This window comes from Procambarus clarkii, chromosome 10 (genome assembly GCF_040958095.1).
Source record: "Procambarus clarkii isolate CNS0578487 chromosome 10, FALCON_Pclarkii_2.0, whole genome shotgun sequence".
Classification (NCBI taxonomy): domain Eukaryota; kingdom Metazoa; phylum Arthropoda; class Malacostraca; order Decapoda; family Cambaridae; genus Procambarus; species Procambarus clarkii.
The window spans coordinates 25,859,411-25,876,921 of record NC_091159.1 but is presented as its reverse complement, the minus strand read 5'-3'; the positions used below and the strand labels follow the sequence as shown (position 1 = coordinate 25,876,921).

At 43.2% G+C, this 17,511-nt stretch overlaps 1 protein-coding gene across 4 annotated transcripts in view; it reads left to right on the top strand.

Moving 5' to 3' along the window:
• Positions 1-17,036, top strand: part of LOC123747620 (glutamate receptor ionotropic, kainate 5) — a 112,321-nt gene extending 95,285 nt beyond the window's left edge. For all 4 annotated transcript variants that reach the window (XM_069321774.1, XM_069321772.1, XM_069321773.1 and 1 more), the window contains 3 exons: positions 476-582; positions 8,970-9,130; positions 16,915-17,036. In XM_069321774.1, coding sequence (XP_069177875.1) covers positions 476-582; positions 8,970-9,130; positions 16,915-16,979 — 333 coding nt within the window. In that variant the 3' untranslated portion in view covers positions 16,980-17,036. The remainder of the gene's footprint in view (positions 1-475; positions 583-8,969; positions 9,131-16,914) is intronic.
• The last annotated feature ends 475 nt before the right edge of the window (positions 17,037-17,511 follow it).

Here is a 17,511-nt window from a genome sequence, read left to right as displayed (position 1 = left end):
GGGGGGGGGGGGGGGGTGAAGAGTAGGGAAGGTTATGAAGGAGCAAAGTTTGTGTATAGGGGGCCGGGAAAAGGCAGGGCAGTGATGGTCACAAGAGATGAAGACAATATTTAGTGAAGATGGTTAGTGTTGTAGGTTGTATGTAATAAAGCGATGGTAGTTGCGAGTAGTTAAGATGATTAGTAAGGAAGATGGTGTGTAATGTGGCCTCCGGATCTTGGAGGTACTGAGCTCTACAAGGATGCTCAAATAAAGAAATCTCAAAGTAGCTGATACTCGGACTTAAATCCTCACTAGAGCACTATTCTGGAATGTGTTGATTGTTTCATGATCATTATTTCAATTATAAATCCACAATGTTGTAGGTAATGACATTTTATTCACTTGATTGTATCGTCAGGGTATACGATTCACATTTTTTCCACTTGCAGATAAAAACAATCATACCATTAACACCTAATATAATTCTCCACAGAAAGGCTCCTGTGGTTCGTACATTATGTCTCGAGGGTTCTTTGGGGCAACGTCTGTGAGCTTTGCGTTCCCTAAAGGCTCCCCGCTCAGGTCCCAGGTGGACGCCATGTGAGTTGCACTTTCCTGAACGCAACCACTACCACCCATAGGATGAGTATGGGATGCATATTATATGAACTAAACTGTACTCGACCACTTGTGTTGATGGATTGAGAATATATCATGCATGGATATCAACGTGAAGTTTATTTCTTGAGAATATTAGTGGGCTGCTTAGATTTTTGCCTCCTGTCTAAGCTCGATAATGGTTGCCCTGCTTACTCGTCTGCTTCTCCTTCTACTCTTCGCCGTCTTGATGCTTTGCACCATACTGGGTTGCGCCTCAGTTCCGGTGCCTTTCGTTCGACTCCCGTCCTTAGCTTGTATGTTAACACTGGCTTCCTGTCTCTCCAAGACCGCCGTGATCGCTACTGTCTTCGCTATCTTGCGCGGTCCTTACAACATCCTTCCTCTCGCCTCTGTCGTGCTTTAACTTTTACCCCTCCTGCGGTTCCTGTTCCTCTTCGTATTTCTAATGTTTCTCCTCGTGTTGTTCCTTCTTTGCCCCCGTGGAGAGTCCCTCTTCCGCGGTTTTGTACATCCTTGACCCGTATCACTAAAGCTTCTACCCCTCCTACGGTTCTAAAACGCCTTTTCCTTGAGCACTTATCTTCTCACTTCCGCTCCGTTTCTGTCTTCACCGATGGGTCTAAATCTGCGGACGGTGTTGGCTACTCTGTTGTTTTTCCTGATCGCACTTATATGTGTCGCTTACCTCCGGAGACTAGCATCTTTACAGCGGAGCTTTATGCTATTCTCTCTGCTCTTCGTCTCCTGCTTTCTCGTTGTCAGTCTTCCTTTGTAGTTGTTGTTGGCTCTCGGGTCCTTTAATCCGGTTCATCCAGTAGTTGTCGAGATCCAGCATTGGCCGTTTCTTGTTCACAGTAAATTTAAGTCGGTTGAGTTTTGTTGGGTTCCCAGCCATATTGGTGTGTCTTTAAATGAGCGTGCGGATGCTGCCGCCATGGAAGTAAGTAAGTAATTATCAAAAGAAGGCACCAAACCGGGAAGGCTATGTAGCACCATCAAATACGCAAAATAATCAGAGGGCGCTAAATATCACCAAGGATGCCAATACGAGAACAAAAACGCATAAGGCGAACGATATCAAAAGTATCCGAGTCACCAAGAATTCTAGCGAGGGACAGGTGACCGCGAGGGGCGGTCGGAAAGCAAGACACACGCTCGTCCTGGAAGTCAGGACAGTCAAGAAGGACATGCACAACCGTAAGAGGGACAATGCAACTAGGACAATAAGGGGCAGGGCGGCGCCCCTGCCCCTTAACTCGCTTAACCCATGGGTTAAGCGAGTATGGCCAATACGCAACCTCGCCAGAGCTGTTTCCCACCTCCGGTTACGGTGGAAGGAGGACGGCCACGAGGAAACACAACATTTAAGAGTACGTAGCTTGTTACCAGTAACAGACAACCAAGAAGCCTGCCAACGGGTAAGGACTGAGGAATGGATAACCGGGTAAAAGTCGGAATACGGAATGCCTTTACGAGAGATGGGACAAGAGCGGACAGCTTCCTTGGCGGCAGCATCCGCACGCTCATTTAAAGACACACCAATATGGCTGGGAACCCAACAAAACTCAACCGACTTAAATTTACTGTGAACGAGAAACAGCCAATGCTGGATCTCGACAACTACTGGATGAACCGGATTAAAGGACCCGAGAGCCATGAGGGCACTACGAGAGTCAACAACAACTACAAAGGAAGACTGACGAGAAAGCAGGAGACGAAGAGCATAGAGAATAGCATAAAGCTCCGCTGTAAAGATGCTAGTCTCCGGAGGTAAGCGACACATATAAGTGCGATCAGGAAAAACAACAGAGTAGCCAACACCGTCCGCAGATTTAGACCCATCGGTGAAGACAGAAACGGAGCGGGAGTGAGAAGAAAAGTGCTCAAGGAAAAGGCGTTTTAGAACCGTAGGAGGGGTAAAAGCTTTAGTGAGACGGGTCAAGGAAGTACAAAACCGCGGAAGAGGGACCCTCCACGGGGGCAAAGAAGGAACAACACGAGGAGAAACATCAGAAATACGAACGGAGAGAGAATCCTGTAGGCGAGATAACCGGACAGAAAGAGGGAGGTGGTGAAGAGGAACAGGAACCGCAGGAGGGGTAAAAGTTAAAGCACGACAGAGGCGAGAGGAAGGATGTTGCAAGGACCGCGCAAGATAGCGAAGACAGTAGCGATCACGGCGGTCCTGGAGAGACAGGAAGCCAGTGTCAACATATAAGCTAAGGATGGGAGTCGAACGAAAGGCACCAGAACTGAGGCGCAACCCAGTATGGTGCAAAGCATCAAGACGGCGAAGAGTAGAAGGAGAAGCAGACGAGTAAGCAGGGCAACCATAATCGAGCTTAGACAGGACGAGAGAGGAATATAAAGCAAGGAGAGTGCGCCTATCTGCCCCCCAAGAAGTATGGGACAAGCCCCGAAGGAGGGTAAGGGCCTTAGAGCACTCAACACGGAGGTAAGAGATATGGGGAGACCAAGACAAACGAGTGTCAAGGAATAACCCCAAAAGCTTCGCGGAATCTTTGTACTCAAGGGAATGACCATAAAGTGACAAAGGGGACGAAAAACGACCCGTTTCCGCGTGAAAGTCATAGCACAAGTCTTAGTAGAGAACTTGAAGCCATGATCGGTGGCCCAAGATGACACGGCATCAATTGCAAGAGCGACGCTGAAGGAGAGGCGAATCATCACCCTGACAGCAAAGGGTAAGATCATCGACATAGAGAGCGGAGAAGACACCTGAAGGAAGAGAGGAAAGACCATTGAGGGCAACCAGAAAGAGTAGTGCTCAGAACACTACCCTGGGGCACACCTTCGTATTGCTGAAAAGAGGCAGAGCGAGCGGTACCAAGGCGCACCCGAAAGGAACGACGAGAGAGGAAGCTGCGGAGAAAGAGAGGGAGATGACCACGAAGGCCAAAAGAATGAAGTTGAGATAGAATATGATACCGCCAAGTGGTGTCGTAAGCCTTTTCCAGGTCAAAAAGGACGGCAACAACGGAGGTCTTCGCAGCAAAAGCAGTACGAATATAGACCTCCAAGTTCACCAGGACATCCGTCGTGCTGCGGCATTTGCGGAAACCAAATTGAGAAGGGGAGAGGAGGTGATGGTTCCAGGAACCACATCAGACGAACGTTAACCATACGTTCAAAGAGTTTGCAGACACAACTTGTGAGGGCAATAGGGCGAAAGTCCTTAAGGGAAGTACCCAGAGACCCCGGTTTGCGAACAGGGAGGACAACGGCATCGAGCCAGTCCTCAGGGACTGACGACGATTCCCAGATCCGATTATACACTCAGTAAATACTGAGACATGCACAGAGGGAGATGGCGAAGCATCTCGTAATGAATACCATCGGGGCCCGCCGCCGTAGAACCGCAGAGGGCCAGGGCAGAACGAAGTTCAGAGAGAGAGAAGGGATCATTATAGGGAAGCTGAAGACGAGTGCAGAAATCTAAAGGACGAGACTCAAGGACAGGTTTACGAAGAAGGAAAGATTGGGGAAGATGAAGACCAGAGCTAACAGAAGAAAAGTGGGAACCCAGTACGGAAAGCGACCTGCAACGGGTCCGCCACAAGAGTATCATGGAAGTGAAACATCGGGAACGAACTTACCCGCTATCTTGCGGATACGCTTCCAGATCTGGGGCAAAGGAGTTTCGGACGTAATTGTTGAGACATAAGATGGCCCAACATTCACGTTTAGCCGTACGGATGGCCCAACGGGCGGCCACCGCACTCGCTTTCCGAAAGAAAAGAAAAGAATCGGTCGTCTGCCTACGGCGGTGCCTCTTGCAGGCTGCACGCTTACAGCGGACAGCCCGAGCACAGTCCGCATTCCACCAGGGAACGCACTTCGTGGACCCCAAGAGGAAGAGCGAGGAATAGAGCGGAGGGCAGCGTTGAAGACAGTCATAAAAAAGGAGAGCGCGAGAGAGGCAGAAGGGAGAGGTCAGAGAGAGTAGCACTGTGGGTAAATAGGGTCCAGTCCACCTTAGCAAACTGCCACCTATGGAAAGAGGGAAGGGCGAAAAGAGAAAAAGGAAACAAGGATGGGGAAATGATCACTTCCATGGAGGTCAAGAACCTGCCACGTGAAATCTAAGTAAAGAGAAGAGGAGCAGAGAGAAAGATCAAGACAAGAAAGGGTGCGAGTCCGAGAGTCCAAATGAGTGGGCTCACCAGAATTCAGGAGAGACAGGGAAGAAGAGAGGAGAAACGGCTCAAGAAGGCGACCCCGGGTATTCGTCAGAACGTCACCCCAAAGAGAATGACGACAATTGAAGTAACTCAGCAGGAGCACAGGCTCCGGCAAGGAGTCTAGGTGGTGTTTCAAATCAGGAAGAGAAAGCGGGACACTCGGGGGGGAGATAAATGGAACAAACTGTGTACCATTTCCCCACAAAGATACGAGCAGCAGAACAATGGAGAGGCGAAGGAAAAAGTAAAGGAACAAAGGGAACATCAGCACGAATCAAGAGAGCAGAAGAATTAGAAGCCCCAGCAACGGCTGGGGGGGGGGGGGGAGAGAAAGGAATAGCCACGAAAACGACCAGGACGAGCACCAAGCATCGGCTCCTGGAGACAGACACAAAGGGGCGAAAACCGCGAAATCAGAAGTTGGAGTTCGAGGAAATTGGCGTAATAACCTCGAACGTTCCATTGAAGAAGAGACATCGACGAGAAGAGAAAGGACAAAAAACAGAGAACAAGGAAGAAACAAAGGCGAAAGAGCAACAGAGCACGTTAAAGAATATCAGGGTTAGGGGGCATGGGTAAACTGAGCAAAGATGGAGGGAAGGAGGCGGGAGAACAGACCAGAGGTGGGCGGGCGGGATCCGGAGGAGGAAGAGGAGACAACGGAGGGGAGCAGTCAAGGACAGCAGCAGGAAGAAGGGGGGGGGGGGGTAGAAAGAGGGGAGCGCACCTCAGCAAGGGCAGCAACCGAGAGGGAAGCGGGGGCTAAAGAAACCTCCATAGCAGGAACAGGGGGGCGCAACCACCAAAATGGGAGGGGAAGGAGCGAGAGGGGCAGAAGTAGGGGCCGAGGAAGAAAGCGAAACCTTCTTACCCGCCGGGGAGGAGGAAGGAGAGGAGCCAGGCTTACGCTTCTGACTTAAAGAGACAGGTGTCCCAGCAACCACGTACTGGGCAACGGATTCTAGAGTCTCAACAGGAGAAGCTGAACGAGAGCACACATGACGGCCTTTTGGAGAGCGATGGACATCAGCCCGCACCGACAGGCGGCGGGGAGAGTCAAGAGACGGAGGGGAAGGAGGAACGGAGGGAGACGAGGAAGAAGACACAGGAGACAAGACAGACCGGGTAGAAAGAAGGGGAACCCCAGACAGAGGACCAGGAGGTGGATCCTTCGGGAGAGAACCCAAAGGAACAGATAAGGGGCAGTGGGCGTATCAGGGTCCAAGGCCCGGAAACGGTTGTGAGTCTGAGGAAGGTGGGAAGGACGAGGAGAGGAAGAGCGCAACACGCGAGCTTAAGAGAGATTAGCATAAGGTGGGAGCCGGCGAACCTGGCGTCTCGCCTCAGGAAAAGATAAACGCTCCCGGTGCTTCAAGTTGAGGACGGCTGCCTCAAGCTTGTAATGGACACACGCACGGGAGAAGGTAGGATGGGCCTCACCGCAGTTGAGGCAACGAGCCTGGGGAGAAGTGCACTCCGACTTAGCACTTCGCCACCACACAAAGGACAGAGAGACAGTCCCGGAGCAGCGGAGGGCACCATGCCCAAACCTCCAGCACTTGTTACAGAGCCGAGAAGGAATGTACTCCTGGACAGAGCACCTGGCACCAGCAAGAATGACAGAGGGTAGAAGGGTCCTACCATCAAAGGTAATCATAACCCGGAGGGGATGACGGCGACTACCACGAGGGGGACGAGTAAACGTGTCCACCTGGAGAATAGAATGGCCCTGGGCAGCAAGGATATGTCGAATATCGTCGTGGCAGTCGCGCAGGTCCCGAACACCGGTCGCAACATGGGGCGGGAGCAGAATAGTCCAACATTGGCATTCAACTGAGCGTTCTTCGAGACCCGAACAGGGGTCTCGCCAAGGCAGGATAAAGCAGCCAAGCGGGAAGCAGCATCCTGAGAAGGAGCAGCAACGACATGTGTACCGAGACGAGTGGGGTTGAAAGTAATGGAGGCATCCACGGAATCAACGAGATGTCGATGGAGGGAAAATCGTCAGGAGGCGCAGAATCAAGAGGGAGATCAAAATATTTGGCCCACGAAGTGGGACCAAACAAGGCTTGATAGGTAGCAGAACTGGAAGGAATCGAGCGAGGGCGGCCGTGACGAGGACGGCGGTGAGAACCCCCAGAGAGAGAGGGGTTAAAAGGCGCAGTAGTTACAACTAGAGATGGAGCCGCGCCAGGGGATAAGGTAGTCACCACTGGGGGCTTGGGGCTTGACCCAACCACAGAGGAGGGAGGGGAGCCAGGGGAATGAGTCAGAGTTCCAAAGGAGGAGCAAGGTCGGGGCCCAATGCAGCGGAGGCTACAGAGCCCGGTCTTCCAAGACAGGCCGACTCGGGGGCTTGGTCGCCCACCCCACGAGCCTGAGAGGGTATAACAAAAGCATTCAACGACATAGGTACGAAGAGTGATAAATTCATCCACGAATGTGCCCCCATATCCACCATGGAGCCACAATTAGAGGCAGGACACCCAACAGGAAGCTATTGCCAATCATGCCGGGGCCCCCTAGGGGTGCGTCGTGAGTATACGCCCCACAAACGCCACCTTAAGAACCGTCAGTCCATCGAGATCGGGTTCAGCGACGAAAGGGGGATTGACAATAAAAGGTTCCCCTCGCTCAGGACGTTGGGTACTACAGTTCTACGGGTGCAAGAGTATGCCTCCTCAAGCACCCGGGCGTCAAAATAGTAGTAGTCCAAAGAAACCATCCAAAACAAGCAAAAGGTCGGCAGGAAACGACAAGCAGATAGGAGAAGAGGGGGGAGAAAAACGAAACATAATGAAAAAGGAAAAGCGATTCGGCACAATTAGAGAAGACAGCAGCAGGAGTGCAAGGCCAGAAAAGGACAGAGGACTGTCCCACGGAGCATCACACTCCGGCAGCCGTCCACGAAGCCCCCTCACGACGCATACGGGCCGGATGGGGAGGGGAAGAATAGCATAAAGCTTCGCTGTGAAGATGCTAGTCTCCGGAGGTAAGCGAATAATATATGTGCGATCAGGAAAAACAAAAAGAGTAGCCAACACCGTCCGCAGACTTAGACCCATCGGAGAAGGCAGAAACGGAGTGGGAGTGAGAAGAAAAGTGCTCAAGGAAAAGGCGTTTTAGAACCGTATGAGGGGTAAAAGCTTTAGTGATGCGAGTCAAGGATGTACAAAACTGCGGAAGGGGGATTCTCCACAGGGGCAAAGAAGGAATAACACGAGGAGAGACATTAGAAATACGAACGGAAAGAGAATCCTGTAAGCGAGACAACCGGACAGAAAGGCGGAGGTGGTGAAGAGGAACAGGAACCGCAGGAGGGGTAAAAGTTAAAGCACGACAGAGACGAGAGGAAGGATGTTTTAAGGACCGCGCAAGATAGCGAAGACAGTAGCAATCACGGCGATCCTGGAGACGACAGGAAGCCAGTGTCAACATAAAAGCTAAGGACGGGAGTCGAACAAAAGGCACCAGAACTGAGGCGCAACCCAGTATGGTGCAAAGCATCAAGACGGCGAAGAGAAGAAACAGACGAGTAAGCAGGGCAACCATAATCGAGCTTGGACAGGACGAGAGAGGAATGTAAAGCAAGGAGAGTGCGCCTATCCGCTCCCCAAGAAGTATGGGACAATACCCGAAGGAGGGTAAGGGCCTTAGAGCACTCAACACGGAGATCACAAGATGAAAAGGACCAAGACTCCAGGATCTTTAGAACACTGCAAAACTAAACAAAGAAAGTAATCGTTGGCCCATGAAAATTATTGCAGAGCATACAAAATTGCAGTAGAAATACTCATCTCTGCAGAAATGCAGTACATTTAGGTTTTAAAGAAAAAGGAGCCAACACCAGCAGATTTCGATCCGTCTGTGAAGAGAGCAGCAGAGCGTAGACTGCAGTGAAAATGTTAAAAGGAAAATGCTTCATGACTGGGAATGGAAGGAGGGACACGGGGAAAGGGTTAGGTATAGATCACTGTAAAATTAGTCTGTTTCCCTTCCCTCGTTAACAAGTATGTTCACCAATGTTGTTGTTGGTGATAGTAACAAATATGTTCACCAACGTCACCATTTTTGTTGTAAACTCTTCAAATGACACAATTCTTTCTGCAGACATGTTCATAATTATAACCATACAGTAGTTACATTTTCTTTCCCTGATTCCAGAATACTTGACCTGCACGAGTTTGGCATAATCCAGCACCTCTTCAAAACCCAGCTTAAAACATCAACAGAGTGCTTCAAGGCCATTGTCTCCACTGCTGACACCTCCAAGCGGCCTCTGGCCCTTGCAGACTTTTACGGTGTTTTCTTCCTCTACTCCACTGGTCGGTTCAACAATAAGGAATTGTATATTTTGTTTCCACCAGATTAGATGATGGGGCAATTATTTTCATTACTACTACTACTGTAGTAGAAATAATAGTACTACTACTAACGGGTTAGTAGTAGTACTACTAACACTGTGGTACTTCTACTAACACAAGCAGTAGTACTTCTATTACTAACATAGTGGTAAAAGTACTACAAACACTGTAGTAGTACTAATTCTACTTACACTTTATAGTACTATTTTTTTTTCTTTCGCGCGTGTGTGTATTTTATATATATATATATATATATATATATATTATATATATATATTATATATATATAAATATATATAATATATATATATATATATATATAAAGGTACTTTGGGTTTATGAGTACATAGCATTCTGTAGATTTTGTAGTGCTCTATAGATTGAATTCTGTAGATTTCCTGTAGAAATTCTGTAAAAATAAATTTCTACAGAAAATTTATAAAATTTTATAAAATTAGATTTGTACTGTTTTGTAGACATTATGTAGAATTCCTATAAAATTATGTAGAAATTTCTACAGAAAAATCTACAGGGTTCCGACAGAAAATTTTGTAGAATTTCTGCAGAAATCAATTTCTAGATAACAAAATCTTCATAATTTCTACAATCTTCAAAATTTCTGCAAAAATTCTAAAAAAAATGTACAGAAAATTACATGATTTTCTATAGAAATTTCTACAGCAATAGTATGTCTCAAACTATACAAATCTAATTTTATTATATTTTATAGAATTTCTGTAGATTTGCTGAAAAAAAAATCTGAAGAAAATCTACAGAATTTTCTACAGAAAATCATGTAATTTTCTGTAGAGAGATTTTCAGTAGCACTTTTGTAGAATTTCTGGAAAAATTATGAAGAATTTCTATAGAAATTATGTAGAATTTTTGTAGAAATTTTGTGGATTTTCTACAGAAATTCTAATTTTTTTTACAGGAAATTACAAATTTCTACAGAACTACAAAATTTCTACAAAATCTCCAATTTCTACTGAAAATGTACAAAAATTCTAATAGTTTATATAAAATCTAATTTTATAGATTTGTAGAAACTGTGTAGAATTTATGTAGAAATTCTGTAAGTAATTATCAATAGAAGGCACCAAACCGGGAAGGCTATGTAGCACCATCAAATGTGTGGGATAATCAGAGGGCGCTAAATATCACCAAGGATGCCAATACGAGAACAGAAACGCCTAAGGCGAACGATATCAAAAGTATCCGAGTCGCCAAGAATTCTATCGAGGGACAAGCGACCGACCATGGGGGACAGTCGGAAAACAAGACACGCTCGTCCTGGAAGTCAGGACATTCAACAAGGATATGCACGACCGTAAGAGGGACAATGCAATGTGGACAATAAGGAGCAGGGCGGCGCTCCATTAAGTGACCGTGAGTTAAACGGGTATGGCCAATACGTAACCTAGCTAGAGCCATTTCCCACCGCTGGTTACAGTGGCCACTGGGAGACACGACTCTTTAAGAGTACGCAGTTTGTTACCAATAACAGAAGACCAACAACTCTGCCAGCGGGCAAGGATGGAGGCACGAATAACTGGGTAAAAGTTGGAATAAGGAATACTTTTATGTGAGATGGGACAAGCGCGGATAGCTTCCTTAGTGGCAGCATCCACACGCTCATTTAAAGAGATACCAACATAGGCTGGGAACCCAGCAAAATGCAACTGACTTAAATTTACTGGAGATAAGAAACAGCCAATGTTGAATCTCGACAACCCCCGGGTGGACCGGATTAAAGGACCCTAAAGCCATGAGGGCACTACGAGAGTCAACTACCACCACAAAGGATTGACACCGGGAAAGCAGGAGACGAATTAGCATAAAATTCTGCTGTGAAGATGCTAGCCTCCGGAGAAAGGCGACACATACTAAGTGTGGTCAGGAAAAACAACAGTAGCCCACACCGTCAGCAGATTTGGACCCATCGGTGAAAATGGGAACGGAGTGGGAAGAAAAGTGCTCAAGGAAGAAGCGTTTCAGAACTGTAGGAGGGGTAAAAGCTTTAGTGATGCGGGTTAGAGAAGTACAAAATTTGGGAAGGGGGACCCTCCACGGGGGCAAGGAAGGAACAATACGAGGAGAAACATTGGTAATATGAACTGAAAGAGAATCCTGTAAGCGAGACAAACAGGACAGAATTAGGAAGGAGGGGAAGAGGAACAGGAACTACAGGAAGGGTAAAAGTCAAAGCACGATAGAGGCGAGAGTGAGGACGCTGTAAGGATCGCGTAAGATAGCGAAGACTGTAGCGATCACAGCGATCCTGGAGAGACAAAGCCAGTGTCAGCGTACAAGCTGAGGGTAGGAGTTGAACGAAAAGCACCAGAGCTGAGGCACAACCCAGTATGGTGCAAAGGATCAAGACGGCGAAGAGTAGAAGGAGAAGCAGAAGAGTATGCAGGGCAACCATAATCGAGTTTAGACAGGACGAGAGGAATGCAAATAGAGGAGCGTGCGCTTATCCGCTTCCCAAGAAGTATGGGACAAAACCTTAAGTAGGTTAAGGGCCTTGGAGCATTCAACACGGGAGTAAGAGACATGAAGCAACCAAGACAAACGAGTGTCAAAGAATAAGTAAGTAATTATCAAAAGAAGGCACCAAACCGGAAAGGCTATGTAGCACCATCAAATGTGCGGAATAATCAGAAGGCGCTAAATATCACCAAGGATGCCAATACGAGAACAAAAATGCATACGGCGAACGATATCAAAAGTATCAGTCACCAAGAATTCTATTGAGGGACAGATGACCGCGAGGGGCGGTCGGAAGGCGTCAAAACTACAAAAGAAGGTCGAAAGAATAATCAAAACAGGCAAAAGGTCGGCAGGAAATGACAATTTGATAAGAGAAGAGGGGGGAGAAAAATGAAAAACGAGGAAAGGGGTCTGGCAAAATTGGTAAAGGCAGCAGCAGGAGCATAAGGCTGCAAAAAGACAGAGGACTGACCCATGGAGCATCACACTCCTGCAGCTGCCCACGGGCCAGACAGTGAGGGCGTAGAAATTATGTAGAATTTCCTGTAATTGTTGTTGTTGTAGGATTTCCTGTAGAAGTTGTAGAAATTATGTAGATTTCCTGTAGAAATTGATTTTTACAGAAAATCTACGAAATTTCTACAGAAAATCATGTAAATTTCTGTAAAAGTAGAATTTATGTACAAATTACGTAGAACTTCTGTAGAAATTTTCTGTAAGTAATTATCAAAAGAAGGCACCAAACCGGGAAGGCTATGTAGCACCATCAAATGCGCAAAATAATCAGAAGGCGCTAAATATCACCAAGGATGCCAATACGAGAACAAAAACGCATAAGGCGAACGATATCAAAAGTATCTGAGTCACCAAGAATTCTATTGAGGGACAGGTGACCGTGAGGGGCGGTCGGAAAGCAAGACACACGCTCGTCCTGAAAGTCAGGACATTCAAGAAGGACATACACGACAGTAAGAGGGACAATGCATCTAGGACAATAAGGAGCAGGGCGGCGCTCCATCAAGTGACCATGGGTTAAGCGAGTATGGCCAATACGCAACCTCGCCAGAGCTGTTTCCCACCGCCGGTTACGGTGGTAGGACGGCCACGAGGAAACACAACATTTAAGAGTACATAGTTTGTTACCAGTAACAGACAACCAAGAAGCCTGCCAACGGGTAAGGACGGAGGAATGGATAACCGGGTAAAAGTCGGAATACCTTTACGAGAGATGGGACAAGAGCGGACAGCTTCCTTGGCGGCAGCATCCACACGCTCATTTAAAGACACACCAATATGGCTGGGAACCCAACAAAACTCAACCGACTTAAATTTACTGTGAACAAGAAACGGCCAATGCTGGATCTCGACAACTACTGGATGAACCGGATTAAAGGACCCGAGAGCCATGAGGGCACTACGAAATTTCCTGTAGAAATTTCTACAATTTACATAATTTCTACAGGAAATCAAGTAATTTTCTGTAGGATTCCTGTAGAAATTATGTAGCTATCCTGTTGAAATTTATATAATTTCTATAATATATTTATAGAAATACATTATAGAAATTATATAAATTTTTACAGGAAATCCTACAATTTCTACAAAAATGCTACAGAAAATCTCTATTACAGAAAACTACATGATTTTCTGTAGAAATTATGTAGATTCTGGTAGAAATTATATATAATTCAGTAGAATTACTGTAGAAATTGTAGATTTCTATGGAAATTCTACAAGAAATCATATAGAATGTCCATAGATTTTCTGTAGAAATTACATAATTTTTACAGGAAATCTATATAATTTCTACAAAAAAAAATCTTTTTACAAAAAATTACATGATTTTCTGTAGAAATTATGTAGATTCTGGTAGAAATTATATATAAATTCTGTAGAAATGAAGTAGAATTTCTGTAGATTTTGTCAAAATTTCTATAGAAATTCTGTAGAAAATGATTTTCTGAAAATCTACATAATTTCTACAGAAAATCATGTAATTTTCTGTAAAGAGAGATTTTCTGTAGAAATTATGTAGATTTCCTGTAGAAATTACGTAGAATTTCTACAGAATCTACAAAATTTCTACAGGAATTCTTCTTAATTTCTACAAAAATGCTGCAGAAAATCATGCAATTTTCTGTAAAAATAATGTAGATTCTGGTAAAAATTATATATAAATTCTGTAGAATTTATGTAGATTTCCTGTAGAAATTATGTACAATTTCTACAGAAATCTACACAATTTATATATAATTTTTACCAGAATCTACAATTTCTACAGAAAATCATGTAATTTTCCATAATTTCCTGTAGAAATTCTGTAGATTTCCTGTAGAAATTATGTAGAATTTCTGTAGATTTCCTGTAGAAATTATGCAGAATTTCTACAGAAAATCTACATCCTTTGCAGATGACAGTAGGATTTTCATGAGAGTTGGCAACATAGAGGACACGGCAAACCTGAATCAGATGTAGATCAGGTCTTTCTATGGGCTACAGAAAATAATATGGTGTTTAACGAGGATAAGTTCCAACTCATGCGCTACGGAAAAATCGAAAATATAAAAACAGAAACCACGTACAAAACTCAGGCAAATCATAACATAGAACGAAAAGGCAATGTAAAGGATCTGGGTGTACTCATGTCGGAAGACCTTACCTTTAAAGAACACAATAAAGTAGCCGTCACAACTGCAAGAAAAATGACAGGTTGGATAACAAGAACTTTTCAAAATGCTTGTGCTCTCTAGAGTGGAGTACTGCTGCACAATGACAGCCCCTTTCAAAGCTGGAGAAATTGCTGACCTGGAGAGCGTGCAGAGATCCTTTACTGCTAGAATCCACTCGGTAAAACATCTAAATTACTGGGACCAACTAAAGAGCCTAAATCTGTACTCCCTTGAGCGCAGGCGGGAGAGATACATAATAATTTACACGTGGAAAATAATTGAGGGGCTGGTCCCAAACCTGCACACAGAAATAACATCACATGAGACCAGAAGACATGGCAGGATGTGCAGAATACCCCCATTGAAAAGCAAAGGTGCAACGGGTACTATGAGAGAGAACTATCAACATCAGAGGCCTAAGACTGTTCAACACGCTTCCACTACACATAAGGGGCATAACTGGCCGACCCCTCACAGTGTTCAAGAGAGAACTGGATAAGCACCTCCAAAGGATACCTGATCAACCAGGCTGTGACTCATACGTCAGGCTGCGAGTAGCCGCGTCTAACAGCCTGGTTGATCAGTCCAGCAACCAGGAGGCCTGGTCGATGACCGGGCCGCGGGGACACTAAGCCCCGGAAGCACCTCAAGGTAACCTCAAGGTATATAATTTTTACCAGAAACTACATAATTTCTACCAAAAATCATGTAATTTTCTGTAGAAATTATGTAGGATTTCTTAAAAAATGTAGGATTTCTACAGAAAATCTACATAATTTATATATAATTTTTACCAGAATCTAAATAATTTCTACAGAAAATCATGTAATTTTCTGTAAAGAGAGATTTTCTGTATAAATTATGTAGATATCCTGTATAAATTATGTAGTATTTCTGTAGATTTCCTGTAGAAAATATATAGATTTTTTTGTAGAAATTATGATTTCCTGTAGAAATTATGTAGAATTTCTACAGTAAATCTACATAATTTCTATACAAAATCATGTAATTTTCTGTAGCATTTTTGTAGAAATTATGCAGATTTCCTGTAGAAATTTTCTACAGAAAATCTACAATTTCCACAAAAATGCTACAGAAAATTACAATTTCTACAGAAAATCATGTAGATTCTGGTAAAAATTATATATACATTCTGTAGATTTCCTGTAGAATTTCTACAGAAAATCTACAGAATTTACATATAATTTCTACCAGAATCTATCTAACTTCTACAGAAAATCATGTAATTTTCTGTAAAAATAGATTTTCTGTAGAATTTCTGTAGATTTCCTGTAGAAATTTCAATAGAAATTATGTAGATTTCCTGTAGAAATAGATTTTTTCAGAAAATCTACAATTTCTACAGAAAATCTACATAATTTCTACAAAACATCTACAATTTCTATAGAAAATCTACATAATTTCTACAGAAAATCATGCAGTTTTCTGTAAAAATAGAGATTTTCTGTAGCATTTTTGTAAAAATTATGTAGGATTTCTGTAGAAAGTATGTAGATTCTGTAGAAATTATGTAGAATTTCTACAGAAAATCTACAAAATTTCTCCAGGAATTCTACATTATTTCTACAGAAAATCATTAGAATTTCTGTAGAAATTATGTAGAATTTCTGTAGAAAGTTTCTACAGAAAATCTACTGAATTTTTATATAATTTCTACCAGTATCTACAGAAAATCATGTAATTTTCTGTAAAAATAGAGATTTTCTGTAGCATTCTTGTAGAAATTATGTATATTTCCTGTAGAAATTATGTAGAATTTCTGAAGAAAATCTAAAAAAAAAAATCATGATTTCTACTGTACAAATCTAATTTTATAAAAATTTCTACATAATTTTTACAAATTAGAAAATTTTATAAAATTAGATTTGTAGTTTTGTAGAAATCAATTTTTTAAATAATTTTGTAGATTTTATGTAGAAATATGATTACAGAAAATCTATACAATTTCTACAGAAATTCTACAAATCTAGAAAATTTTATAAATAATTTAGATTTGTACAGCTTTGTAGAAATCATGTAGATTTTCTGTAGAAACTGTAGAATTTCCTGAAGAAATTTTGTAGATTTTACATATGAAATCTACAAAATTTCATAGAAATTTCTAGATTTCTGTAGAAATTTCTATGTAGACATTGTTGATTTTCTACAGAAAATCTGCAAAATTTCTATGTAAAATCAACAAAATTTCTACAAAACTGTACAAATCTAAATTTTATAAAATTTTCTAGATTAGTAGAACTCCCGTAGAAAATTATTACATAATTTCTACAAAATCTATATAATTTCTACAGAAATTGTACAAACGAAAAAATTTGTAAAATTTAGATTTAGTTTTGTACAAATTTCTGAAGAAATTATGTAGAATTTCTGTAAAGAAATACGCATTTTTTACAGAAATGTAGAATTTCTACATTCTACATCAATTCTACAAATTCCACAGAAGTTCTGCAAGATTTTTACAGAAAAAACAAATTACAATTTACAGCTGCTCTAGATTTGAAGAAATTTGTACATCTTTTAGCATTCTTCTCAGTATTATTAAACACATTCTCTACTCCTCAGGAATAATCATAGGTGTGGTGATCTTACTAGCAGAAATCCTGGTGGATTGGACCCATCAAAATTAACACTACTGAAGCTTTTGTAACAAGTACCCTGGGATGTACTTGTTCATTGAAAATTTCCAAACTTGCCTTAGGCATGCTAGTTTGCCTTGACATAAAACCTTTGTCTAATTTGACTACATATCGTACTTGTAGTCTCACCTTTGCCTGTGCATTAGTCATTTCAACCAATGTGCCGATTATTTCACTTATTTACATTTCTTAAGCAGTCTGTAAACACGAAGTATTTGACAAAACACCAGGCCTATAACAAATGTAATCTCTTGAAATATACGTATAGTACCCTAAAGCAACTTGGTACTTTTATTAAACGTTTGTATGATGTTTAATATAATAAAATTGTGTTTACGGGTGGGTAGTAGTAAGTAAATATCAATAGAAGGCACCAAACCGGGAAGGCTATGTTATCTTGAGGTTATCTTGAGATGATTTCGGGGCTTTTTTTTTTTTTTAGTGTCCCCGCGGCCCAGTCCTCGACCAGGTCTCCACCCCCAGGAAGCAGCAGCCCGTGACAGCTGACTAACACCCAGGTACC